The sequence below is a fragment of the Anguilla anguilla genome, chromosome 12 (genome assembly GCF_013347855.1).
Source record: "Anguilla anguilla isolate fAngAng1 chromosome 12, fAngAng1.pri, whole genome shotgun sequence".
NCBI classification, from domain to species: Eukaryota; Metazoa; Chordata; class Actinopteri; order Anguilliformes; family Anguillidae; genus Anguilla; species Anguilla anguilla.
Genome location: NC_049212.1, coordinates 36,408,024 through 36,433,970, shown reverse-complemented (window position 1 = coordinate 36,433,970; position 25,947 = coordinate 36,408,024). Strand labels below are relative to the sequence as shown.

At 43.8% G+C, this 25,947-nt stretch overlaps 3 protein-coding genes across 4 annotated transcripts in view; 2 read left to right on the top strand and 1 right to left on the bottom strand.

Moving 5' to 3' along the window:
- The window catches only part of wdr95 (WD40 repeat domain 95), a 36,400-nt gene extending 24,419 nt beyond the window's left edge, over positions 1–11,981 (top strand). For both annotated transcript variants that reach the window (XM_035383732.1, XM_035383730.1), the window contains 20 exons: positions 756–873; positions 1,284–1,353; positions 1,728–1,971; positions 2,509–2,614; positions 3,471–3,622; positions 4,617–4,719; positions 4,981–5,087; positions 5,207–5,286; positions 5,501–5,555; positions 5,673–5,718; positions 6,615–6,674; positions 6,821–6,986; positions 7,809–7,907; positions 8,092–8,150; positions 8,674–8,812; positions 9,194–9,233; positions 9,358–9,446; positions 10,330–10,514; positions 10,638–10,741; positions 10,890–11,981. In XM_035383732.1, the coding sequence (XP_035239623.1) occupies positions 756–873; positions 1,284–1,353; positions 1,728–1,971; positions 2,509–2,614; positions 3,471–3,622; positions 4,617–4,719; positions 4,981–5,087; positions 5,207–5,286; positions 5,501–5,555; positions 5,673–5,718; positions 6,615–6,674; positions 6,821–6,986; positions 7,809–7,907; positions 8,092–8,150; positions 8,674–8,812; positions 9,194–9,233; positions 9,358–9,446; positions 10,330–10,514; positions 10,638–10,741; positions 10,890–11,079 (2,212 nt within the window). In that variant the 3' untranslated portion in view covers positions 11,080–11,981. The remainder of the gene's footprint in view (positions 1–755; positions 874–1,283; positions 1,354–1,727; positions 1,972–2,508; positions 2,615–3,470; positions 3,623–4,616; positions 4,720–4,980; positions 5,088–5,206; positions 5,287–5,500; positions 5,556–5,672; positions 5,719–6,614; positions 6,675–6,820; positions 6,987–7,808; positions 7,908–8,091; positions 8,151–8,673; positions 8,813–9,193; positions 9,234–9,357; positions 9,447–10,329; positions 10,515–10,637; positions 10,742–10,889) is intronic.
- Positions 11,744–22,390, bottom strand: hsph1 (heat shock 105/110 protein 1). Its single transcript, XM_035383733.1, has 18 exons — positions 21,895–22,390; positions 20,744–20,801; positions 20,364–20,504; positions 19,618–19,740; positions 19,219–19,318; positions 18,961–19,094; positions 18,631–18,875; positions 18,168–18,396; positions 17,908–18,014; positions 17,562–17,695; positions 17,188–17,402; positions 16,074–16,187; positions 15,775–15,915; positions 14,558–14,683; positions 14,070–14,177; positions 13,631–13,750; positions 13,061–13,222; positions 11,744–12,652 (listed from the first exon to the last, which is right to left on the bottom strand). The coding sequence occupies exons 1-18, from the start codon at positions 21,999–22,001 to the stop codon at positions 12,479–12,481; spliced, it is 2,538 nt and encodes an 845-aa protein (XP_035239624.1). The 5' UTR covers positions 22,002–22,390; the 3' UTR covers positions 11,744–12,478.
- Positions 22,391–23,000: 610 nt separating this feature from the next.
- Positions 23,001–25,947, top strand: part of b3glcta (beta 3-glucosyltransferase a) — a 79,812-nt gene continuing 76,865 nt past the window's right edge. The window contains exon 1 of the mRNA XM_035383734.1: positions 23,001–23,193. Within this exon, the coding sequence (XP_035239625.1) occupies positions 23,130–23,193 (64 nt within the window). The 5' untranslated portion in view covers positions 23,001–23,129. The remainder of the gene's footprint in view (positions 23,194–25,947) is intronic.

The following is a 25,947-nucleotide window of genomic DNA, read 5'->3' as shown; positions in this document are numbered from 1 at the left end:
TTGTGAAATTGGACTGGGTTTTATATTCGGAAATGCCTGAGAGGGTGAAAGGCATATAATTGGCTTAGCTAGACATTATAATGAGGGAAATGGGGCTTGAAAATTGCAGCCCTATCATTTAAATTCCAATATGTGGCTGAACAATAAAGATCCTCGACTATCATGCGAGATGGAACAGGGCTGTTGTGAACTGCAGATCTCGTTGTTTACCACTCAAAGTGTTGAACAGGAAAACTTACCAAAGGCAAGGAAGGCAAACAGAACCCACAATGGGATTTGAGATATTCGGCAACACTACAGTTTAACTGAATTTCAGTTTGTTTGTGCGGTCACAAAGGCACTTGGCACTTCACAGGTAATAGAAAGGATAGGAAAGACCAGACCTGAGGTCCCGAATCTGCATGTGAGGTAAACATTTCTCAAACAGCAGCAAGAAGAAACTCCCAGCAGGGAGGAAATCTTGGGAGGAGGAACCCAACTGAGAAGGGAAACCCTCTTTTTATCTAGAAAGGGCTGGTGTGGGGACAGACTTTTCTTCGAACCAAGCAGTAACACACCTGATTCTACGGATCAAGGCCCTTAGGAAAGATTCCGGGTGATCGATTAGCAGAATCAGGTGTGTTACTGTTTTGGCTGGAACAAAAGCCTGCACCCACACCGGCCATTTCTGAATAAGATTGAGGGGACCACCCCCCCGTGATTTAAATGCAATCACGTGATTTTAATTCTGGAAACTGTCCTTGCTGCTTTCTCAGGTTGTGGAAGAAGTTGCCGACAGTTGAAAATATTCCCAACATAGGCATCGACAGCGCGGTCCTCACCCCAAACGTGACGTATATCCGATGGAAGGTTCATGGAGACTGGGTGACTCAGGTGTATTTTCCAGCTATTTGTTTTCAGTGTGACGGAGCAGCCATTTGCGTAGCGTGATCCTCTCGTACCGTATAAGAAATAAGGTGCTGCGAGAGATCAGGGCTGTACACAGGAGGGCATCTGCTGAAAATCAGGCGTGGCTCAAACCTTTGTGATCTCAGACCGGGGGGTGGGGGGGGATTGATCACAAAGGGCACCTGTGGTTTAATTAAAAAATCTCTGCAGCCAACAGGGCACTTTGCTGTCTCAGGACAGGGGGCATGTGTCTCAGCATATGTTGGTGTCTGTCTGTACATGTGCCAGTAATTGATGTTCACATTTTTTCTTTTTTGAAGTGTTTTGCTGGAATAGTTAATAAAATATTTCTGACAAATTGTACAATGTTTTTTTTTTTTTTTTTTTTCCATCAGGTGAAATATTGTGAAAGCATGCAGGCCATTGTCTCCAGCTCGAACCATGAGCCCTCCGCCCTCGTCATAGGTAAAGGTGTCTGATTACTGTCTGATTATCTCTGCTTACAAGAGCGGGTGGGTCCTGCTCCATGGGCTAAAACACATTCTGTCACAATTTAGAATTTCCGATTTTTAATGTGAATGTCAGTTTTAAAAAAAGAGCCTCCAATATAAAAATTTCACTGAATCATATTTTTATGACATGGTGGATCCCATGGGGAGAGGAAACAAGGAGGATAGTCACGTGTCAGATGTCACTTTTAGGTTTTTTTATGTGTGTGTGTGTGTGTGTGTAAGCACAGTTGTGTGTCATTTCTTTGGAGTGTGTGTGTGCGTACTCCTATGGATCTTTGAAGAAAATGATGACCGATGAACCAACATTTTGTGATTGACATTCGTCAGGCTGCGTACACCCAACGATGAACATCGAGCAGACCCTGCGGGACATCCGGGAGTTTTGCCGGGAGGGCAAAAGCAGGAAAGTGCAGGCCGGGCTCGGGACCTCGCAGCAGAGGGCAGCCGGTGACCAGACGGTGTTCTCCGTCTACAAGGGGGTGAAGTCCTTCGACCTCTGCAAGAAGCACAACCTCCTGGTCACCGGAGGGATGGACAGGTTCATCCGCTTGTGGAACCCCTATGTCCCAGGGTGAGGAGGAGACAGCCTCCGCATGACTTCTCTCTCCATCCTCTACCCCAAGAGAAAACCAGTTCTCTGAATGGTCATGAATGACTCATGCTGTTTTTCAAAAAATGTTAAGCTCTTTTCTGCTTCTTGCTACCTAGACATCCCCATGTCCCATGTACATTTCATAGCCCCAAAATATTAAAATGTCGGTTGTAATTAATTCCCAGAATCCCCCAAGTCCTCAATCACTGCTATTGCATTCTGTTTCTCCAGTGTGCAGCCAAATGAAGGCTATGCCCAAGAAGGAAAGGTCAGACTGTGCTTGGTGTTCAGTTCTGCTCTGTTCCCTGTGAGAAGCTACTGCAGAACTGATTACTTGGTTCAAAGCACAGCATTTATTTTAAAAAAACCCACTCATGGAATAGGGCAGAACAGAACGTTCACCGATCATGTCTTGCTTGCGCCAAGATGGAGGGACAAACTGAAAAGCCCTGCTCAGAATTCCATCACGTGCTCCCTATGCTTCTTTCTTATTGGTGCATTATTGATCCGTAACAGGAAACCAACGGGCTTCCTGATTGGCCACTGTGCACCCATCTTTTACCTCTGCATCTCTTCAGAGGACGGCCGCATCTTCTCGATGTCCATGGACAGCATCATCAAGGTGGGACACGGCCAGCCACACCGGCACTTGTCACGTCCATATGTATCTATGGTCCTAAATCAGGGGCGCTCAGTCGTATGCCAAAAGGGCCGATGTGGGTGCAGTTTTTTGTTTTAGCCCTGCACCAGGACACCTGATTCAACTAATTAACTAGCTAATCAGGTGATGACCAAATCGGCCCTTTCAGAGAATATTGGACACCCCTGTCTTATATGATCCTCACGCACTGTGATTATTTAGTATCCTGGGTCTTTCTACCTGAGAATAATAACTCCCTTCCCCGTCACTTTCAGCAAATGTACAGTGAACGTTCTGATATAAAACAGTTTGCAGAAAGCTGACAACACATTTATGGTGATTATAGTGAGGAGAGGCAAGGACACGCAGGACTTGGGGTGGTGTGTTTGGGGAGATTGAATGCTGGCCAGGTAGCAGCATCCTAAATGAGTTGGAAATGAGTGCTGTGCTGGCATTAGGCAGGGAGGCCGGGGTTTCAGTGCCCCTGCCGGGACACTTAAGGGTCTGGAACAGGAGCCGGGGAGAGTAGTCGGTGAGAACTGACACAAGGGCTGACGCAGACCGTTGACTCCAACGTTGGTTAAAAAGAAAAGGCAGTAACAGCAATACCTTGCTACTGAGCAGTTTCTACAGGCAGCAATGATCCCCAGCTGTGTGTGTGTTTTTTATTTTTTATTTTAAGTTTGAGGCATTTCAGGTGTGTACATTTTTTCCAAATTGCACACAGTACGTACATTAGTGACTTAAGAATGGTCTGTGTCTCCGTGGCCAATCCGTCAGATTTACTACTGTGGCTAATCGCCCGGTGACAATCACACTTTTTTTGCTTTGATTTCAGATCTGGGACATCCAGGATCAGTCCTGCTTGTTCACGGCTCATCCCAAGGCCAGCCTGATCCGGGGAGAGCTGTCCGCTTGTCTCTACTCCCCGTCCGTCAAAGCCGTTTACGTCGCCGCTGATTCAATGGCTCTTCTGCCTCTCAGGACAAGGTGGGGGCCCGATCAGTTTGCCTTATTTTCCTTGTGATCAGCAGGGTTGGAGAATGAATAACAGCTTATGCCATCTAACAGATGCTTACAGGGTCCCACAGGTTAGACTTAACAGGCTGAGGAACTCATTCATTCCACAGTCTATCTAGCATAAGCCCAGCCAGAGGCGCGCGTGGGGCGGGGGGGGGGGGGGGGTTGTTGAAGAAATGTTATTCTTTGCTTGCTAATTACATTGAATCGAGAAAACCAACCACTTTATCATGTTTTATAACAGTCAGTATTTTTCATTCATCATGATGTTATGATTATTTTGGGGGGGGGGGGGGGGGGGGGTTGTATTGGCCGGTTTTGATTATTGGTAATTTACACCCATGAGCCCAGCAATTTGTCTCTTTGTCCTTCTGTCCCAGCTACCGTGTTGTCAATTTGTCTGTTAGCTTTTTTTTTTTCTTTATTTCGTTTATTCTTTGCTTGTTTTTTTTCTATTTGAAACCTGCACATACGCTGTCCAATAATTATGTTTTCTTTGAGGAAAAACAACTACTAAAAAGGGGGGGGGGGGGGGGGGGGTTCCATTAAAATCAAAGAATCCTCATAACATTATTGCCATTGTCATGAATTAATTACATTTTAATTAATTAAAATTTTGTTCATTTTGTGGATTAACTGAATAGACCATGGCATGGCAGCTGAAAGATGTTAAGCCAAAAGTCTGAGTCATGCAGTCCAATTCATTCTGCCATCTGTGCCAACTTGCCTGCATACATTCTGGGTGCCATTTTCTGTAATTACCACTTGCTGTATTCATAATTAGTTTGAAGAGCTTAATGCTGTGCTGCTCTTTACCACTCAACCGTTTTTCTTACCTTGTTTTTCCTGTTATGTAAACCCATTTCTTCTGTTGCATCTTGGTCCCAGTCCTCCCCTCGTGAATTTTTGTTCATTCGCGTTTCTTTCCCACTCGTGAATTTCCATCCTTTTTTGCCGCCTTCAGAGCGCAATCCCTGGGACACACGGTCGTGTCTCACAAGGAGCCGGTGCTGTGCAGCGGCTACAGCGAAGCGTTCCGCCAGGTGGTCAGCTGCTCCGAAGGATCCGTAAGTGAGAATCGCGTCATGACCCGTTTCCCCGGAGATCGCAGATTTAAATTTCACCCGTTCTCACAAGAGACCTATGGTAGCACGTTCCGTGGAGACCGCAGATTAATATTTCACTCATTCGCGCAAGACCCACGAGAATCGGGTTTTTAAAAAACCGACTTTAAATAATTGGCTTCTAAAATAACTTGAAACGCATCAGCTGTACAATCTAAACCCTTTTTTTTAAACATCATTACTAATGTGTTTAATCTGTTTCAGGTAGTGAAAGTTTGGGATTTTGATACAGGAAGACAAGTCTTTGAGTTTGGAGGTGCTCATGGGGTCTCTGCTATCACCTGCTTGACCTTTGACCCCAAAGGAAGGAGGTTCAGCAGATTGTTTTGAATAATAATAAAAAAAGATTTGAAAAAAGTAATAATGCACAGTGACCTACCCTGGTGCTTCATATTTATCATACCGTCATATGCTCTGTGTACTCATACAGACTCATAACCGGTGGCAGAGATGGGTGTCTTAAAGTCTGGAATTTCAATAATGGCCAGTGCCTAAAAATATTCAGAAAAGGTGAGGGCTTTTTAAATTTTATATTTCAGAATAGTGGCCAAATGATACTGCCAGAGGTGTTGACCCTGGCTATTGATATTACTGAGATTAAATGCACACACAAGATATTAAATATTTTGTTACTATTCTTTCAGAATAATTTAAATATAATATTTTCCTGCTGATGCTCGGCAGGTTCAAAACAGCTATATTTCTCTCTGCATGTGATTTCTAGACCACGATAGTGCAGAGATTTGTGACTGCACGTATTTCAAAGTGAACAGAAACATGTGAGTTACCTCACTTCACAGTATGTTAAATCTCCCTTATAATTAACTTACAAGTATCAAAAAGACATTTCCTTGAAGTCCTATGTTACACATGGTACTTTTCTTCTTTTTTTGTAGGTATATAATCTCAGTGGGCTGGAACAGAAGGATTGACATTTACTTTGTAAGTTTATTGTAAAACATCTGCAGAAGAGTATGTGTTGTATGTCTTGGAAAGAGTTCACTGTATATACACACACAACTTGTTTTCCTGTCATACTTTTCATTCATACCTTCTCCTACATTTTCAGAAGGACAATAGATAACTGAAACTGCATTAGTCCTGTAGCTTTCCCATATTCAATGAAAGTGATGAACCAGTGAAAAAAACAGATATAAAACAATTTCACCTTGATAAGCTTGCCTGCCCACAGACCCAGGATACGCGTAACTTGGTTGTTTCCGTGGTTACTAGATCTCTCGCCTGCTCGTCATCATTTGTAGTCCATCTCTTGTAGACTTTTGATTTAGATTTGTTTAATTCGTATTTATTTATTTTTTTTCAGATTCAAAAACCCTGCGACCTTTTTTTTTAATTGGGTCTTGCTTAGACCTTGATCTGCACTGAGTAGGATCTGCTCATGGTGGCCTTTCCTTCATTGTTTATGAAGCCTTTCATTAAAAGCAATTTGTCACACTTTTCTGGGGGAGTGGGTGTGCCTCCATATTGGTTTATGAGTGCCTGTCTTGTCCTCCCCTTGAGAATAACAAGGATTAGAGGGCCAGTGTGACTCACTGCCACAGCGCTACCATGAAAGGCCAATGCCGTGCCACAGTGCTGAACAGAGCTGAATAGAGCATTATGCTCATGGAAATCTTTTGGAAATCTCTGAGTCCTTCACAAATTAAAAACCCATTATAGAAAAGCAATTGTAGCGGCTCAAGGCTTGGGCATTTTGGGGGAAAAAATCCAAAGCCCCTTCCTCTCAAGTCACGAAGGTTAATAAAAAAAAAATGTAAAAAGAAGAATTGACCATGTTTCATAATAACTTTATTGTTTGCATCTCACTTTTCTGGAAGGACTCAGCTGAGGACCATCGCCATGTTCAGAGCCCTCAGCCCACTTGGCAGGATGACCTGGTGAGAAATAGTCTACCCGCCCAAGGACTCTCCCTGAGCATGCTGGAGGACTGTTCTGAAGCTGCTCTTTCAAAATGTTTCACTTCCTTTTTTCAGAATTTCATCATTTATTTCCTCCCCCCCTCTTATTTTGGGGGTGTTTCTAGAAGTCCGGCCACAAGGAGGACATCATGAGCGTGGCCCAGTGCCCCCCGTCTCTCCTGGCCAGCGGCAGCTACGATGGCGAAATCATACTGTGGAACCTGGTCTCGGGACACGTGCAGTGCCGTTTCGCCGCCCCCCTCCTCCCCACCCACTGCGACCACTCGGAGGGTAACGTTCCGGAGTGCCGCAAAAATGATCTCAACGTTTTTATGGCAAAAAAAATATTTTTGAAAAAGAGTCAACGAAGTTTAGGTTTCATATTATTTATCATTGCATGACTAAAGTGCTAGTTATGTTTTGTGAATTATTTAAATGTCTGCCGTACTTTTTTCCCCTCACTGTAGACCAGAGGATAGATGGAAAATATAAACTAAAGAGTAGAATAATAAAGAATTCTTAACTTGCTTTTGCTGTTTGTGAAAACAGAGAATGCATTCATTTTTAATGCCCCAAAGAAAAGTGAGTTTTCTTCCACAATTCTACAAACATACCCCAGGCTATAGCACATAAGCCAATTGCCTTCTTCCACACTAAATTACAATATGCAGCAAAACAATATAATCTCCATATACAGTACCAAATTCTGCTTCTATTTAATGCATTCACAAAAACAATTTAAAGAAACTACTTTATAAATTGGGACTTAATGTTAAGTTTTTCTGTTGTGTATCAAATAAATCATCAATTAATAGGCCCCAATTGTATCCTTGAAAGAACAAATACCGGCTTTTTAGATTTCTGTGCCACAAAATGAGATTTTTAACTGTAAAGCACGGCAAAAATGTTTTTCCCCCCCTCCATTTATGCAGATTTGTTTTTTAAGCAGATATCATTCTGATTCAATAATTAAATAATTTATGTCAAATGTTGATTGTTTATAAACGACTGTATTCACCGCAGCTGTTTGTATATTCGCTGACGATTGCGCTGGAATTGGGGGCGGGAGACCACGTTCAGTCACGCGCCTTCTCTCTCTCTGTGCTCCGCTAGACGTGGACAGGAGCGTTATGAGCCTTGTGTTCCTGAGGAGTCGCGCTCAGGGCGTGGAGTTCGTCTCTGCCGCGTGGCTCGTGTCCTCCGGGGCCCAAGGTCAGTGTTTCAGCACGGAAACCCGCTTTTTTTTTTACATCCGCCTCTCCGACGTCAATCACGTACGCACGAGAGAAAAAAACACATTCAGAACATTAACAGTGATGCTAACCTCGCGTATTTGCCTATCAATACCGGGCCTGGGGATGAAACAATAACGGTGTTTTTGTATCCTAAAATCAAGGCTACGTGCATTTCTGGAATGTGCTAAATGGAGGAAAAGTCCTTGCCAGCTTTGAAGCGGTAAGTATCCAGCCACTGGTAATATACTCTCACTCTTTTCAGATAGAGGTTTATAAACTGAGGTTTGTGAAGGAGTTCAAGGATGCCTTTCAAACAAAATTGAAACAATATTTTCCCATTTATGACTACTTTGTCTATAATTGCATATTTCCTAAATGATACATTTTGGACTTTAATGTAAAATTGAACTGTGTGATTTGCATTGCCTTGCCAAAAATATGAGCTATGTAATTTAGCCCTTGTTGATATTGTTGTCAGTATTTGTTAAAGATACAAAGAATACATCATATAGGTGCACGTGTGTTAAATAGTCCCTGCATTGTAGCCTTCAGTGGGTTATGGTTACAGGCGTCACAACCATTTAACTGAGGTTAGGGTTCTCAGCTATTTTAGGGGCTTTGAAATGATCATTGATTTATTTGTACTTTTGAGTACCTTTGGGAAGGTTTTGTGATGATCTGATGCTTCAGAATAAAAAAAAAAAGTCATATCATATGGTGGAATGTGGTCATTTCTGTTTTAGTCCAGACTGAAATATCAGATCACCAAGCTGGCTGTTACTGAGGACGAAAGCTCTCTCTACGCATCTGATCAAGCCGGTTTCATATACGTTTACGACATCACTTCGTACGCGCTTGGTCCTGAGAAAGAAGCACCAAAATGTATGAACACACCTCTTTCCTTCAAATATGTAATACAGCATTCTAATTGGGTTTTGATTACATGGCTCCAAGGTAAATTAAGTCCTAAGTCAAGGGCAAGGAGCTGGTCTTGTAACCTAAAGGTCGCAAGTTCGATTCCCGGGTAAGACACTGCCGTTGTACCCTTACTTAACCGGCATTGCTTCTATATATATATATATATATATATATATATATATATATATATATATATATATATATATATATATATATATATATATATATCCAGCTGTATAAATGGATACAATGTAAATGCTTTGTCAAATGTTGTGTAAATCCTTCTGGATTATAGCGTTTGCTAAATGGCTGTAATGTAAAGTCCTTTTCGTTGTGTTTGTCCAGTGATGAACTACTGGCGAGCACACATCAGTAGCGTGACTAGGTAAGCCCAGTACCTCAGTGCTGCATGTAAATGGACCCGCATCATTGAAATTCAGTGCAGGGCTCGTGTTTCACTTCAGCTACTCTCCACCGCCTTGTTTGTTCGTTTGTTTGTTTGTCCCAAGTCTGCAGATCGTTGAGGATGGCCTTGTGGTGCTGACCTCTTCCACCGACTGCACAGTGAGGCTCTGGACCACCGACGGAGAGTTCATAGGTCAGTCGCCCCGTCATGGGCATTACCTGATTGATTTTATGGTCCTGACAGACTGATCAAACATATTTAGAGATTACATGAAATTACGATATTCAATGTCTTCACATGTAGTCATTCTCTGTGTACTCTATGACAATTGCTAACAGACCTACGTATTTGTTTTGGATTCAAATACTTTTCTGTGCTCTGTTGATCTTGCGTCATGTAATTGAGCCTGCCAGTATGACCAGAAGCCGGGGTTTGCACTTTTTGAGAGTATTTCATTGGTTCCGATACACCAGACAAGATCAGTAAAACGTAGAAAAGTATTTGAATCCAAAACAAATACGTATTTGACACAGGTCTTACTGCTAAGCTAGTAAATTCTCAGAATAAACTCTAAATTGTAATTCATGATCTTACTGACATGTACAGTGTATAACAAAACAGCATAGACTGATGTGGATTAACTAGGGTATACCATAGGTTTAAATGAGAGGTTCACAGGACCAGTGCAAACAGTAACAGGCCACAATAGAGCACATTAGGCCATAGGGTCATCCAGGGACAAATGGAGGGGACGTCTGCCTCAACAGTGACTCCTCTGGTCAGTTAGCCACCCCACTGCCTGCTGCTGCTGGCTGCACAGGAGGTACACTCCTTGGAAACGATGCCTGCGCAGATCAGCTAGTGGACTTGGTGCAATATTTGGTGGCTGCAAGAACACACCTCAGAGCACCCGTGCTTACTTGTGTCCTCCTGAACTATCAGGGCACACTGTGATGATTCAACTGGCCTGGAAATTCGGAGAACACAATAAAAGATCAATTAAAAATAGTTGAGACAAAGGTGAACGTGGTGTTGATGGAAGCTGAGCCACGCTCTCCCACTTTCTCTGACACAGGGACGTTCGGACAGGCAGAGAGCTGGAGCATCCACACGCCTTCTTCCTGGAAGCATCCCACAATCCCCTACGAGATTCTGATTGATCCCCTGAGCATGCCCACACTCAGCATTCCAGAAAGGCGCACCAGCACCACCTCTGATGTCATCAATTCCGATGACCAAACCGAGGCCAAAGATGTTAAAGTTAGTAACGCCCCCCTTTTCTCTGAGCTTAGTCTGGTCCTGCCTAACTCTCACTGAAGGATTGCTGAGAAGTTCTAAAACCTCTTCTGCTGAACTTAACTCTGTTCAAAATGGCAATTGCAGCCCAACTCAGCCAGCAAGCCAAGATACCCTCCGCTGCACATTAGTGACAGAGACATCGAGGAGGAGATCAAAAGCCTAAGTTACCCTTCAAAGCAGGGGAAGCGGTGAGTTTGAGTGAGCTTACTGGCACACAAAAAAATCAAGTCTGTGACCTCAGGAACATTACGTGTGTATCCTTTTATTTAGCACATTACAGCACAGCAGATTGGTCCCACATTTTTCCTATTTTTTTTTTTTTTTTTTACATTTCAGACTCCATCATGAAATATTCAAGAACACCAACAAGCCACCGAACCATGGCGGCCCCAAGGCCTACCACACGCTGAAGTGCTTCGACATCGACGATACGTCGACCGTCTGCAAAAAGCCCGATCTCTCCCTGGCCGCGATGGATCCGTTCTTCTCCAGCGTTGCAGAGAAGGGGCCTGCTGGATCACAGTAACGCTTTGCCGATCAACGTCTGCAAATCTCCGCAGCTGTTGCAGTCGGCAGAACCACAGCCTCCCTGTATCTGCCCTGGCAACAGGACTGTGGAGGAACAACATTCAGTGGACAAACGCAAAAAAATGACTTTAACCGCATTCGCTTCTGGGGCAGCAAGAATACAGGCTTTGCAGCCAAAGAAAACAAAAGCGCAACATAAACAACTGTATTGCGATGGTGGCACAAAAAGCAGACTTAAATATGTTTTTTTTTTTGTTTTTTTTTTTAAAGCTTTAGTGAACTTAAGTTCAGCCGAAACATTTCACAAATTTAAAGATTCTATGAAAAATAACCATTAGCAGTGATTCAGTATCATATTGAGGAATGCAGTCATACACAGGAGTACAGAAAGAGAGTGGTACAGCATGCACTGCATGGGAAAACAGTAAAATAAACATTCTATGGTCAAGCCACTCATTTAATGGGAATGTGAAAATGGTTCTGATTGGCTCGTCCACAGTCACATGCTCTCAAAAGCTTTGAATCAGTACAGATGTAGGCCCTGTCACTATCTGCCCCTTACCAAAACACGATTTAAACACTTCAGTTCATCTGAGCTAGTGCTTTTGCTAGCCCCTTCCAACTCTGTTTGCTTCCTTACAACAGGGCTCAAAAACTACAGAGAAGGGACAATCATATTTATTCTTTGTAAACCAAATGTTGTACAATGTTCAGGGTTCTCTGTAGTGCGTATGGGAATTGTTAAAACGTTTCAGGGTATGTTTCAGGGAACACTTAAACACTGTATTGTGCAACAAGGACATTGCATTTAGCACTTTACCTGGGTATAATTTTATTCACAGCTAACCACTGACTTAAGTATAGTAGCAAAAATAAAAGTAGCATATGCTGTAAATATAATTTAACATTTCCATTTTTATGATAATGCCTTCCACAGTAATTCACATATTCTACTGGATTGCGTGCTATGGCTTAACCTTGTTTTTTTCCCTTAAATAACAAGTGAAACCAACTTTACTGCTCAATAATATTTTTCCATTGACAGATTGTCCTGGCGCAACAACAACACGTAGAAAACCAGGTAACACAAAAAGATGTCTGAACCGCAATATACACACAAAGAAAAATCTAGAAGAACACGGAAGAAAGAAACACAGAACTTGTGTGAACCAGAATAAACACAGAGAAAAATCCCAAAGAACAAGAAACAAAAGTACAGAAAAGTGCACCGATGAACAGAAAAATATATTTAATTTAGCTTTCTTGCTTTAGCACACAGGAAATACACATCCATGTCATGGCAAAGGGGCCTGCACTGACGCAGCGTGAAGTTCACTTGGTATAATCCGTATCGTGTTCTTTTATTTCCACGCTGACTTGCGGCAGCCATTTTGGCTCTACTCCACCTCCATGCAGGACGGGGAGTTTTCGCTGTTCTGCAGGCCCGTCTCCTGCTCCGTGGCCACGCCGTTGGCCTTCTTGCAGTTGTCCGTCTGCGCGGGCTCCTCCGCCGGGGACTCCACTCTGGGCCTGGGCTTGGTGACCACCAGCTCGCACACGTTCTCCAGCTCCTGGCAGTGAGTAACGGATTCATATTAATGCGCGTGTCTTTATCATATCTGCACTTGCCAGTGACGCACTACCCGCCGCACTGCCCTCTACCCTTGAAACAGGATGAGACATTCTGTAGCTAGTGCTGTCTGTACTGACGCAGTGTTTGAGCTGTATTCAATGGGCCTCATTTACTGAGACCTTTAGCAAGCGCAAAACCCTTTCAGCACAAGCAAAACCAATAACGTGGCCAATATTTGGTCATGGTATTGGTTTTGCACTAGTCATGTTAGCATTGCGTGCTAAGAGGTTTTGCACGTGCTAAAGGTATTAAGTAAATAAGGCCCTATGTCCTCAGTGCAGTTAACTCTAAGGGTGCACTTAAGAGGGATGGCGTTCTCCACCTGGACTGTCCCCGCCCCCCTCACCTGTAGCTTCTCCCTGATTTGGGAGCTGTGGACCGCGGGGTCCTCATCTGGGCGGAGCCTGTCCTGGGCGGAGCTGGCGGCGGTCATCCAATCCTGCGCGTCCTGCACACACTTGCTCACCTTCTCCATGTCCACCGCGTCTATGTGCATGTAATTCTCGTCCTGGCCAATGACAGATGAGGGCTTGTGGTTACAAACGGGGGGACGGGGGCATCCGCGCGGCCTGGTGCGCCTCGGGTCATGGGTTCACGGGTTCAAATTCAGACTGTGCCACGTAAGGCTTTGCCCACAGTGGGGTTACTCATGTCAAGGTCCTGTGGGCCGCAGGTGTCTGCAGGTAATTGTTCCGACCACGAACTACACCACAAGATTTCACTATTGAGCTTCCTGAACCATGGAGGTAAAATAATTAGTGAAATCTGGTGGTGTAGTGCACCTGGTTGAGTAGCACTGGCCGACAGCAAGGTGACACGTGGAATACACAGCTGTACCAGTGGGTTCCAAAATGTAAAGGATGTCAAAAAGTGTACCGCAGTTACCTAATGAACAGGGCAGGCCGGATTGCTTTACCTTGTTCTTGTAGTCCTCCGCGACCCTCATGTACACCTCAATTTTGGTTTTGAGCTCCTCAAACAGCTTGGGCCTCCACTCGGCCTCTTGGTACCTCTCTTGCATAGGCATGCCGAGTTTCTGTATCAGAAACCATGCGAAAACGGGGTTTTAAAAACATTTTGTACGGGGAATTCTGCACGGAGGGCTTCTGATATTTTGTGAAAACCGAGTGCTCATCCTCAGATAATTCTTAGTGGGGAAAGCCCTGAGCCTTATGAATCAATTAAAATAAACCGCATTATCATATCGTTAACAGCACCGGAGTATGATCATAAAATAATTCTCACTGAGAAAACGACTATGTAATCGCATTAGTTGACAAAAACTTTTACAGTGACACTGGTAAGACGAAGCTCAATGAGATTCTGATGGTTTGTCACTGAATGGGGATTCATACCTGGATTTGTTCCAGCTTGTCCAGATACACTTTTTTGTCCTGGTCATCCCCTTCATCATAGAGCCAGTTCTCAGTCTTGGTCAGGAGCTCTGAGAACTTGTCTTGTTCCTGAAATACGTAAGCAATCAGGCATTACATAAAAGAATGACTTAGCATTTTTTTTTTTTTTTTTTACCCTTTTGTACACATTTTTCAGACAGAGAATAGTCGGTATCCGCACCCATCAATCAACTCTTTTTAACCAGCAGTCATATGCGGTACCAGAACAAGGCAAATGACCTGGTCTGGTAAACAGAAGCAGGAAGTTATATTAAAAAAGCATTTACATATTACTCTACTAGTCCCAAAACAAAAGAGATGAACCAGATGGTGTACTAACAGACCCAGTGCCATGATATTCTGGCCACGTCTGGATTACTTTAGTGTTTCTGTGGAAATATGCGTTTCTGTTCAGAACACCACGTATTATTTGTGACAGCGAGTCGTACCTCTGAACTCAGGTACGTCTGATACGGCCCCTCCAGCTGGTGTCTGAAGTAGTAAACGTACTCCTCCACCGCGTTTTTGGCATGACTCCTCTCCTTCTCCAGCGTGTCCTGCGCGATCATCTTAACCTGTCAGAGGAGAAACGCAAAAGCGCTTTCCATTTTGCATTCTTACACTGAATCAAAACAGTGCGCCACTGCACTGATAAATGCAGAGGTGACAAGATGGCGGATACGAGAGGGGACAGGGCGATCAGCTGATAAAGGTGCGTGAAGGAGCCCAGATGTTCTGTGCTACGGTACCTCCTGCTCTCTGTATGCGCTGAGTGAGGAGCTGTGCAACGGTACCTCCTACTGAGTGAGGAGCTGTGCTACGGTACCTCCTACTGAGTGAGGAGCTGTGCTACGGTACCTCCTGCTGAGTGAAGAGCTGTGCAACGGTACCTCCTACTGAGTGAGGAGCTGTGCTACGGTACCTCCTGCTGACTGAGGAGCTGTGCTACGGTACCTCCTGCTCTCTGTACACGCTCTGAGTGAGGAGCTGTGCTACGGTACCTCCTGCTGAGTGAGGAGCTGTGCTACGGTACCTCCTGCTCTCTGTACGCTCTGAGTGAGGAGCTGTGCTACGGTACCTCCTGCTCTCTGTACACGCTGAGTGAGGAGCTGTGCTACGGCACCTCCTGCTCTCTGTACACGCTGAGTGAGGAGCTGTGCTACGGCACCTCCTGCTCTCTGTACACGCTGAGTGAGGAGCTGTGCTACGGTACCTCCTGCTCTCTGTACACGCTCTGAGTGAGGAGCTGTGCTACGGTACCTCCTGCTGAGTGAGGAGCTGTGCTACGGTACCTCCTGCTCTCTGTACGCTCTGAGCGAGGAGCTGTGCTACGGTACCTCCTGCTCTCTGTACACGCTGAGTGAGGAGCTGTGCTACGGCACCTCCTGCTCTCTGTACACGCTCTAAGTGAGGAGCTGTGCTACGGTACCTCCTGCTGAGTGAGGAGCTGTGCTACGGTACCTCCTGCTCTCTGTACACGCTCTGAGTGAGGAGCTGTGCTACGGTACCTCCTGCTGACTGAGGAGCTGTGCTACGGTACCTCCTGCTCTCTGTACACGCTCTGAGTGAGGAGCTGTGCTACGGTACCTCCTGCTGAGTGAGGAGCTGTGCTACGGTACCTCCTGCTCTCTGTACACGCTCTGAGTGAGGAGCTGTGCTACGGTACCTCCTGCTCTCTGTACACGCTGAGGCGATCCTTTCCCAGCTGCTGCACCAGTCGGGCCTCGACGGGCAGGCTGATGTGCATGACTTTCATCTTGGGCTTCTTGGCATCGGGCGGGTGGTGGGTGTTCACGTCTGCATTCACCTGTCCAGAGGAAACGTACCCTTTATGTGCACTGTATAGACTGGGTAACAATACACACACACACACACATACACACACGCGCACACACATACACACGCGTTACATGAGCATCAGCACAGCGCTCAGTTAAGAAGAGTTAATGTATAGCTCTCACGTACGCTCTGTGGATTGCTATGGCTTCCCCCATCCATGGGGGGGCACTGTGGAGCCAGCTGGTTTTCAGTGTCAACCCAGGCTTGGATATCACCATCTTTTTTATCGTGTATCTTGTCCTGGAATCACAGTCCCAGGGACAAAGTGACATTATATTTTTAAACAAACTGATCATTATTATTTTTTATTTTTTTACTTTAACATATCATATCATGCGGCAGAACTGCCACCGCTCCTAATTTATACACTCTACACCACTGCCCAATGGTTTGGGAAATCAATGCTCTGTCCTTTGGCTGAACTGTTAAAATATTTGTTAAATAAAAGTTATACAAGTTAAACTTAAGCCAAGGGTTCAGTTGAACATACTTAACATAACACATAGTCTAGTTCAAAAATCTCCTAATTGTCAAACAAAGATAAATCGTGAATTACATTTTCAAAAGCATACTTAGTTTCTAAGCAAAATGATTTCAACAACTTCATGCACCAGTGAGACTGCTGAGCCCTGCCAACATCATTTTTAATTAACAGCAAATTATGGACAATCTCCATCTGCAGCCCTCTCTGCTTTCAGCTTTCTACCCATCTAAACAAAGCATGGAGGACTCTCGCCAAACAGATATATACATAAAGTGTGTGTGTGTGCGCATGCGTGTGGTAGGTGTTAGCTTGCTTAAATGCAAGAACAGCGAGCTGACTCTTCTAGTTCATCCTTTTGAATTCTTATAAAAAATTTAAATGAACAATAATTATTCAACAATGCAGTTTTGCAGGAGTTAAAACATGCTTCTATTAATATTTTGATAACCATAAACATCCGAATAAACACCAAACACCTTTCTGAATTAAAATAAAAACAACAACTTTAGTGCATGTGCACCAAGTGATTGTGACTGAAAATCAGTCGATCTCTATCTGTGACTACCTGATCAAACATTACCCATACTGTGAAGCCTTGGTTTAACCGATCTCCAGTTAGCTTGGAAGGTAATCATTTAAAAAAAAGCCTAATGATTGAATAATGGATTTCATTGCTAGCACAGGTGAGTGTGCACAGGTGCTCTCATACCTGCAGGAACGCCCTGCTTAAATTTAAGAACTTTCAAGGCAGCTCACCAGGGCATCGAGGCTGTCGACGCCATTTTGAGGGCTGGTCTCCTCGGGCACGGCGTCTTCCCCAGCGCCGGCCTTCTGGTCCTCCACCCTCACCTTGTGCACCATGGCGACGGAGGACACGCCGATGATTCCGTGCGCGTCCACGTGCACTTTCACCTTAACCTTGGAGCGCTCCCCGTCCTCCTGAGGGGACACATTCAGCACAGCAAATTCACCTGAAAGAGTGAGTGAAAAGAAGAGAGTGAAAGGAATTAACTACTCCCTACATTCTCTGGGAAGAGGCTGACAACATAACTTAAAAGGGGAGGCGGGCGGGAGGGACGAGAAAACAGAAGTGGAGAAAGGACACCGGCTCGCGTCTGAGTCACCCTTACCGATCTTGGCCTGTGGGTACGGCAGAGAGGTTGGGTCTGTATAATGGGCTTCAAGCGTAAAAGGATTCTTCCGGTAGAACGTAATGACTTTGGAGAATGGAAAAGCGTGATTCTTGGAAAAGACTTCATGGCATCTGCAGGGGAGGAAAAAAAAAACACAGGCGGTCTTTGCTCTGAAAACATCTCCACTGTGCAAGGGAGTGCACAAATGAGGCAAGAAACAAAAAGCAAAAGGGACAGGTTGCACCCTGGAGTCCCACAAGAGGAAACCGTGTCTCAGACTACGCACGACAGCCTCTTTCCCGGCTGCTCGTTGGAACAGCGCCGGTTGCCCTGGTAATCGTACCCGTTGCCTTCGTCGGCTTCGCTGCTCCAGCTGAGAGTTACCGGGAAAGGCATGACATCGGTAATGGAGAACTCCCGCACTTTGAAGGCCGGGGACAGAATGGCGCACTGTGGAGAGCGAGGGAGGGGACAACACGATGCAACATGACCAAATATGAATAATATATGCAGGTTTTTTTATTTCTGCATTTTAACTATAGCAAGAATAACTACTAAACGAAAAAGGGGGAGGGGTTTGTGTGAACATGCAACACCGCTTACCTGCAGAGCGCAGCCTCTGGCCACAGCTTCGTCTGCATTGAGCGTGGTGCTGACCTCCTTCCCGAAGAACTTGGAGATTTTCACTTTGACGGCGGGGATCCGGGTGGCCCCGCCCACAATCTCCACGGCGCTGACGTCCTGGGGCTGCAGCTGCGCCTGCTCCATCACTGCCACCAGGGGGACCGACACCCGCTCGATCAGGTCTGCGCACAGCTCCTCAAACTGGGCCCTGCCGACGAGCACAGCAGAGATCAGCCCGAGCTGCCCCCTAACGAGACCTGCAGCACGACTATTCTAAGCATGATGAAAGAACATTCCGGAATGTAGGAAGATTCTGGATTCTACTCTTACACAAACAAACCCCCACAGAAGTGAATAACCTTCTGATAAAAAGTACACACGGCCAGGGCCTGAGAGCGAGCAAAGCAAAGCTCTCTGGCTTTGGAGACCCACGCCCACCCACCTATTCATCTTCCCAGACACGTCCTTGTCGTCCATGAAGCACTCGATGTTGAGGGGGAGGTCGGTGGAGTTGCTGCTCATGAGCTTCTTCAGCTTCTCGCACTCCTGCTGGAGCCTCAGGTGGGCGCGGGCGCGGGACTTCACGTCCAGCCTGTACCGCGACTTGAAGTCGGCGCAGAAGTACTCCACCACCCTCTGATCGAAGTCCCTTCCACCCAAGTAAGGGTCAAAAGCTGTGGCTAGCATCTGTGGTAAACAGAGGGAGATAAATTCAGGGAAAGACTCTGACGCTCTCCAATGCAGAGCAATTACGTATTGGGCGTAGCCTTACCTTCACTTTTCCCTTACTGAACGCACAGGCGGACACTTGAAATGCAGAGTGGCCCATGTCAACAAAAACCACAATCTTGGGCTTGTCCTCTGCGGGGGGGAGGTCCTGTTTGTATATCCCGTAATTCAAGGCAACTACACGGGTGGGGAAAAGGCAAGAAACATTGGTCTTCTTTTCTCCCCCCCATTTTTTTGTTTTTCTGCAGCAGTCAAAGGCAGAACTGTCAAAGAGATAAGCTTTCATCTCATCTCTCCATACCTGCTGTAGTGTCATTCATTAGCCTCAGGCAGTTCAGACCAGCAATGTGGGCAGCATCCAACACAGACCTCCTTTCTGCATCAGTGAAGAATGAAGGGATCTATACACGAAAGAATATTTATATAGCAAACGCACACAAGACATGAAATGCAGCATTTGAGGCACAGCCAAACACACAAAGCTGAATTCCAGATTCTGTTTCAGTTTTTTTTTAAATTTCAAACTGAAGAAAAAAAAAATTATAAAAATGTTCCTAGCCATTATACAGGACGTGAAATTTCTAGGCACACGAGCAGTAAGAGTGATCGATTCTACACACTTTTGCCACTGATCAGCTCGCTGGAATTTTAGTGCCGCATGCAGGTTTTCTGAAGCAGCTGTGGAAAGATCCACACTTACAGAGATGACGCAGTCTTGCACCTTCTTCTGAAGATTAGCTTCGGCGATCTCCTTCATCTTAGTCAGAAGCATGGCAGCGACCTGCTCAATGCTGAACTGGTGCTCTTCATCCATGTACAGCACCTGAACACATAGGAGACAGGGGAAAAATAGCCATACTTTAAAAATACAGCTCACCATGGCCACCGTCAGGGACGGGGACAACCTGGTACATTGTCCCAGGGTGTAAAAGGGTGAGGGGCAACTGGTCTGTGAACTGGTGGTAAGTATTCCTGTCCTGAGCCCAATACTATAATAATATAATTCTGTTCCAGGCCCAAAGATTTCACCTGGCAACCCTGCAGCTCTCACACTTTTACGTTTGCCTTTGACCATTGCCAAGTTAAGACCAAAAATGCACCGGGAACCGTTACACAGATGTGCATATATGCCATAAAACTTATGATAAATATCTTTGTTTACTGTCTAAATATTATAAGAAAAATTGCATTGTATTACAAATTTAGCTAAATTTGCAATCAGCCACATTGAAAAGGTTCACGTATTCGTTTCAAATGGTAATCTTCAAGCAGTACATTCTGAAATAATACCTGAATGCATACAAATACAAAAGAACACACACACACACACACACAGACTAACTTTGATTTGCACCTTTCTAAATGTTGACTCATTATTCAGTGCGCTAGAAAGAGCTGTCATTAAACACAGAGAGTCAATTTGGACCAAAAGCCAATGTTTCCTACCTTGGTTCCGACTCGGTCATCCTCTGTGGGTCCCAGGTCATATGGCAGGTTAGCCCTCTCACTTTGAACCACAGGGTCTTGGAATGACCTGCCCTGTAACCTCTTGAAGTTGAACACTGTGTTCTTGGCATTGGATATGAGCTACAAAAAAAAAAAAACACAAATCAGAGAAGAAATTTTCTTTACAATGCATTAGAAAATGTATTAGATATGAAACACTACTTCTACAAATTAGACATAAAATACAACTGAAAATGAAGATCATTATTTTACAACATTTAGTCAAAAATAATGTACCAAAATAATGTACTTTTAAACAGGTTGTATTTATAAAGCCATGTTTATGTTGAAGCCACACAACGTGGGGTTAACACGCTCACCTGATTTTTTGCAGCATTGCCAATGGTTCTATTTTTTTGGCCAAATGACACAACAGCTCTGTAGAAATGAATATAAAATGAATAATCAATGCTATTTGTAAAATAGTTCCCAGTTCATAAGTACTCTCTCCTCCCACTTCTTTCTGGGACTTTCTTGACCCTCCTTAATTGAATCGCGAGACGAAAATATTAGCCTGCACTCAGCTAAACACAAAAACTAACAACTTATGTGACATCAGACATTTCCTCGATTAAGATATTTACGAGTTTTTAAAAAATTACAAATCAGCTGAACACGTTCATTAATTCTTAATTTGGAATATGCTGCCTTTTATATTCGGCTATGCCAGGCAATACACTTCAGCTAAAATAACGATGTTAACGTTACTGTAGGCTGCGATTTGGCTATTTAATTAGTGCATTCCAAATAGATAACAAGAAGGGATGAGCTGGAACCTGGAATCTCTTCAAGACAACATCAAAGGCCCGAAAATAAAACGTACCGTTCATCAACACCTACGTAAATTAACGTTGGCACAAGTTACCATCATCTTTAGACTAGCTATCTAGTAAAACCAATATCTTATATGATTAAGTTCAAAAGCGTCAATTACTAAAACTGATTTAACGTTAGCTAGAAATATTTTAGCTATTCAACGCTAACATTAGCCTACATATGGATGCAGCTAATTTCATCAGTTTGTATTATGTTAATTAAACGTTAATGTTAGCTCGCTAGTAGTAAAATATCGGCTTGTTATTCATAACTTACATGCAATGTTTAGCTTGCTAGCTATATACTACATTTGGGCAACAATGCACTGCATTTAAATTAGCTTTCACAGAACTATTATTGCAGTGTTATTGCTGGCAATTATTATTAAGTGATCTTGCATCCATACTATAACAGATTCCAGAATTAAATAAGCTAACATTACATCCAGCTAACTAACCTTACCTTAGCTAACCTGTCTATATCCTATCTGGTACGATATTAGCTATCTGTTCACGTTGGGTAATTCGCTGGATAAATCATGTTAAATTATTCGAATTGCTCGCACTATGAATTAAATGAACAAACAAACAAACAAACAAATAAATAAATAAATAAATAAATAAATCACTACGGCTAGTTATAGTTAGCTACTTACGGTGTGCATCTGTCTGTGAATTCATTTGTCACCGTTTCAATTCCTCCACCTCTGGCGACAGCAATATAGCAGTTCTGAAATCCGACATCAAATCCCACAACTGACATTTTTTATATTATTGCTTCCCATTCAACTGTCACAGTGAACCAAAAGGCGTGGCGATTTGCAAACCAATATGCCTACGCGCCTTCGTTTTCTCAGGTTGCTTGAAAATCAGGCTGCCTAGCTGTGTAGGCTATATATACTTTGCGAACTTTCCAGAAAGTTCCCCCTCTTTACATAGCCCGAGGTGCGCTATGAATTAGCTTCCACTTTCCAGATCTTTCTGGGCTGGGTTAAAGCAGAGAATCTGGCTGTCTCCGCGGTTGCTTCGGCAACAGGACGGCAGGCTACGGTGTATCGAACTTGGAGAGCGAGCTAGTTAGCCTATGCGGCGTACATTCAGTGCATTTTTTTTTTCATTTATGTGAACCAGGTAGCTAGTGTTGACCAAACGTAATGTAATGAATAAGAGAGAGCAGTAATGCCATTTTTTTTACATGTGAATTGTTATGTGTGTTTATACTGACATCGACATGACATTGAAAAAAGGACTGGAACAGAGTCATGGCGGAAGACGGCTGTGGGTAGCGGAGGTTATACCAATCCGCCGACAATGCTGCAATTTCGTGTTGCCATGCTAATTGGTTAGTCAGCAAGCCAGCAGCTTGAATACCAAACTTCACTTGGAAGATGAGAAATAACGTGGAAGCCACTTCCGTTGTTTTGTTTTTGTGAGCGATGCACCGTGTTCCGGTCAAAATAGCATGGCTCTGGTAGCTTCTGAATTCACATTAGACACATTGCGGGTTCAAATGCATCTAGGTAGACTAACCCAAATAAATTGCTGTCTTGTAAAAGCTCCACAGTCACAACGTTACACGACTTGCTGGCCGACGATTTATTTGCATTGGCTAATGTTAGCAAAGTGCAGTGCTACTAGTTTGCTATCCCATTCCTGTCAGTTTTCAGCAACGCCACCAAGCTAGCTAGCCAACTTGCTCCAGTTTAGATAAATATTACCCTGTTTGACCACATGAGTGCGCGCATGAACCATTTCTGGCAAAATGGAGATTTCCACATTCAGTACCCAGCTGGAGTCTGTGGGTTCGTGAAAACATTCTGCAAAACGCTGGCGACACAATCTCTTCGGAAGCTGGCGATTCAGCGCGCTACTAGTGTTGCAATATCCTGCAATGCTGCTTATTTGCTCTTCTTTTGGAAACAAAGTGGCGTCTTTGGTCATTTTCACATCATGCGGTAAGTATTGATTCAGTTACGATGTTCTCGACTGTTAGTAGTGCCTGTTTGAGTGCCAACTCATCACGGAAATTACAATGATGACAGATCAGTGGGTGCAGTTTAATACTTTTTTGACCGAAGAGAACCCATGGGAAGTCTCCTTTGGAGAGACACGAAGCCAGTGTGCGGGATTAACGTTTAATAGCGAAACAACTGAATCTAAACCGATATCGAAAGTCGGTTGTTGGTGTTTGAATATAAAACAGGCCGTTTAACTGAGTTTGTAATAGTTTTCGGTAAATCCATTAAGTGCGAAAGCGTTCATGGAAGTTTTCAACGAGTTCAAAATCTATACAGTTTCAGTGGAAGTTCGCTGAACTACTCGATGCCAACTCACAGTTGCAGCGGAAGACGTTTAAAAGGGGGAAACTAGTTGCTGGCTAGTTGTCCTAACTGCTGCCAAATTACAGACAGCAGTATACCGCAAACGTATTCGCTGGACTGGCAACAACTGCTAGCCTACGGGTGTGCGGGTTGCTTTGGTAGGCGAAGGAGCAATTTGCTTACCAAGTTGCGGAGCGTCAAGCATGCAACATTTCAGGGGAAATGGTCTTGTAGGCTACATTGTGTATGCTGGCACGAGAGGTGCGATGTGATGGTTAAGCGTTATCAGCTCTGTTAGCTTCTGAAATTGTATTTTCTCATTGCGTTTAATATTCTTGTTAGTCAAATACCGAGAAGTCATTTTGGCAAAACTGGTCAACCACGGTTATAATGAAGGCAAAAGAACTAAGTAGATTTGTTACGTTGCGCCTCTATTAAAGTCAACGACACCTGCGAGTATCAGTCAGTTGTAGTCACTATTGAAAAGCGAGTCATTTTCAATATTGAAGAATATAATTTCATTTGTTGCTGATTATTTTAACGTATTCACTGAATTACATGCGTATTAAAGTTATTGCATCCATAAATAATGTGAAGGTGTGTGAATGATGAAATCAAATCCGAGTAATGAATGAGTTGGATATTAATTGTCGACATTTTTACACGTACAGGCAGACGAACTATTTGAGGGAAATGTCTTTTTAAGAGTAATTTAATTTACTGTCTTTCATATCTGTTGAAGAAGTGTGGTGTGGCTTACTACCTTGCCGGCTTGCGATGTGCATTGAATGTATCAAACTGCATGCACGCATGCCTTGAGAATATCTTTCCATCCCAATGAAAAAGCACGAGGGTATGGCTTTAAGAAAAATGTAGCAGTACACTAACCTATGTCATCTCCACTGTCTATTTTTACAGAACATTTAATTGCTGTCTATATACAGTACACAATCTCAAGAATAAAAAAGTTCTGCTTCTCCTGGTCTTCATACTTTTAAGGTGCTGTGGTTGTCACTGCAAGAATTCTTGCTTATACAGTTGAGCTTTTATGTCCCTTAAATGATTCAAGTTGTAGTTTTATTTTTTCAAAAACCCTAGAACCTTTACACTGTCCCGTGGGAGGACTTCACAATCATGTTATTTTCATAATTATGCATGGGTAACTGTAGCATTTCCCATTTCCCAAAAATAATATGGTGTTTTATCTAGAACATAAAAAGCAATGGCTGGCTTTATCATGTATGCTAATTGGCTCTTTTTTTTGGAGGGCTATTGGAAGGCAAACAGAGCATCAAACATGTGTCCCATTAAATATGAAAGCAAGGAGCTAATTCTGGGTCTGAGTAAACGGGGAATATAGTCATCCAACAAACTGCTGAACTTAAAATATTCATTGTGTGGCTATAAAGTAGGCTTTAGCTGCGATGGCAGGCTTTCCAAGGAGCTCGAAATAGGGCTCACACGTCAGTCTGGTCTCTCATGTATGAGAATCGTCCCTCTCAGGCTGTCGGAATGACACGCATAGAGCTTTACAATGGTACGCGGAGGACGACTGTTGTTAGGATTCCCTTTAGGTTACTTCATGCTCCATTGTATGCGTACACCCACTGTAGTGCCTTCCTAATCACTCGGTTCCTCCTTTATTTAATTTTCATCATTCCACTCCACTCTGCGTAATTGCAGTGTGCGTTCTGCGCAACGCGGTGGTCCAGTAGAGTAGATTAAACTCATTATCTGTGTCAGGAAAAAGACATTGGACCGAAATGTTTAAGGAAAGAAAAAAAAAGAAAAGAGGCCAGCATTATAGCACATTTAAAATGATGTGTTCCGTTTTAGTCATCACGGTATAGAGCAGTGGTGTCAAACTCGTGCCATGGAGGGCCGTGTGTATGCAGGTTTTCATTCCAGCCTCAGATCTTGATTATATAATTAGTTAAATTATTTGCTGAATTAGGGATGCAGGTTTGTGCACAATGGTGACCCGACGTCTATGGTGACCCGCATTGTCTAAATAAAAAATTTTCTTATATTCTGTGCTTCAATGCAGTTAAACGCATATGGCTGAATGAGTAATTGGACTCAATTAAGGCAGCATTAATTGGTTGGAATGAAAACCTGCATACACACGGCCCTCCATGGCACGAGTTTGACACCACTGGTATAGAGCATAGAGGAACAGCAAGACTTAGTCCCAAGCTGCAAAACCAAGGTCTTATGATGAGCGACTGTCCCACTGGATTCATTTGACTGCTTCAAACTGAAGTGCAGCTTGGTTCGTTATGGTCTGACATTGATGTAATTGTGGCATGACTCAAAGTAAAACAGTTGAATTGTGACCGCTAGAGAAGGGCAGTGTCGTTTTATTTGGCGTGAATCTCTATTTACAAT

Bases quoted from the DNA above. Each gene is read 5' to 3' on its own strand.
- hsph1 (XM_035383733.1), bottom strand. From the start codon at position 22,001: ATGTCAGTTGTGGGATTTGATGTCGGATTTCAGAACTGCTATATTGCT. The intron at 17,696-17,907 runs GTACGATTACCA...CCTCCCCTGCAG, and splicing joins GAAGCCGACGAAGGCAACGG to ATGCCATGAAGTCTTTTCCA. The intron at 12,653-13,060 runs GTGAGGGGGGCG...ACTCACTGCCAG, and splicing joins AAATCAGGGAGAAGCTACAG to GAGCTGGAGAACGTGTGCGA.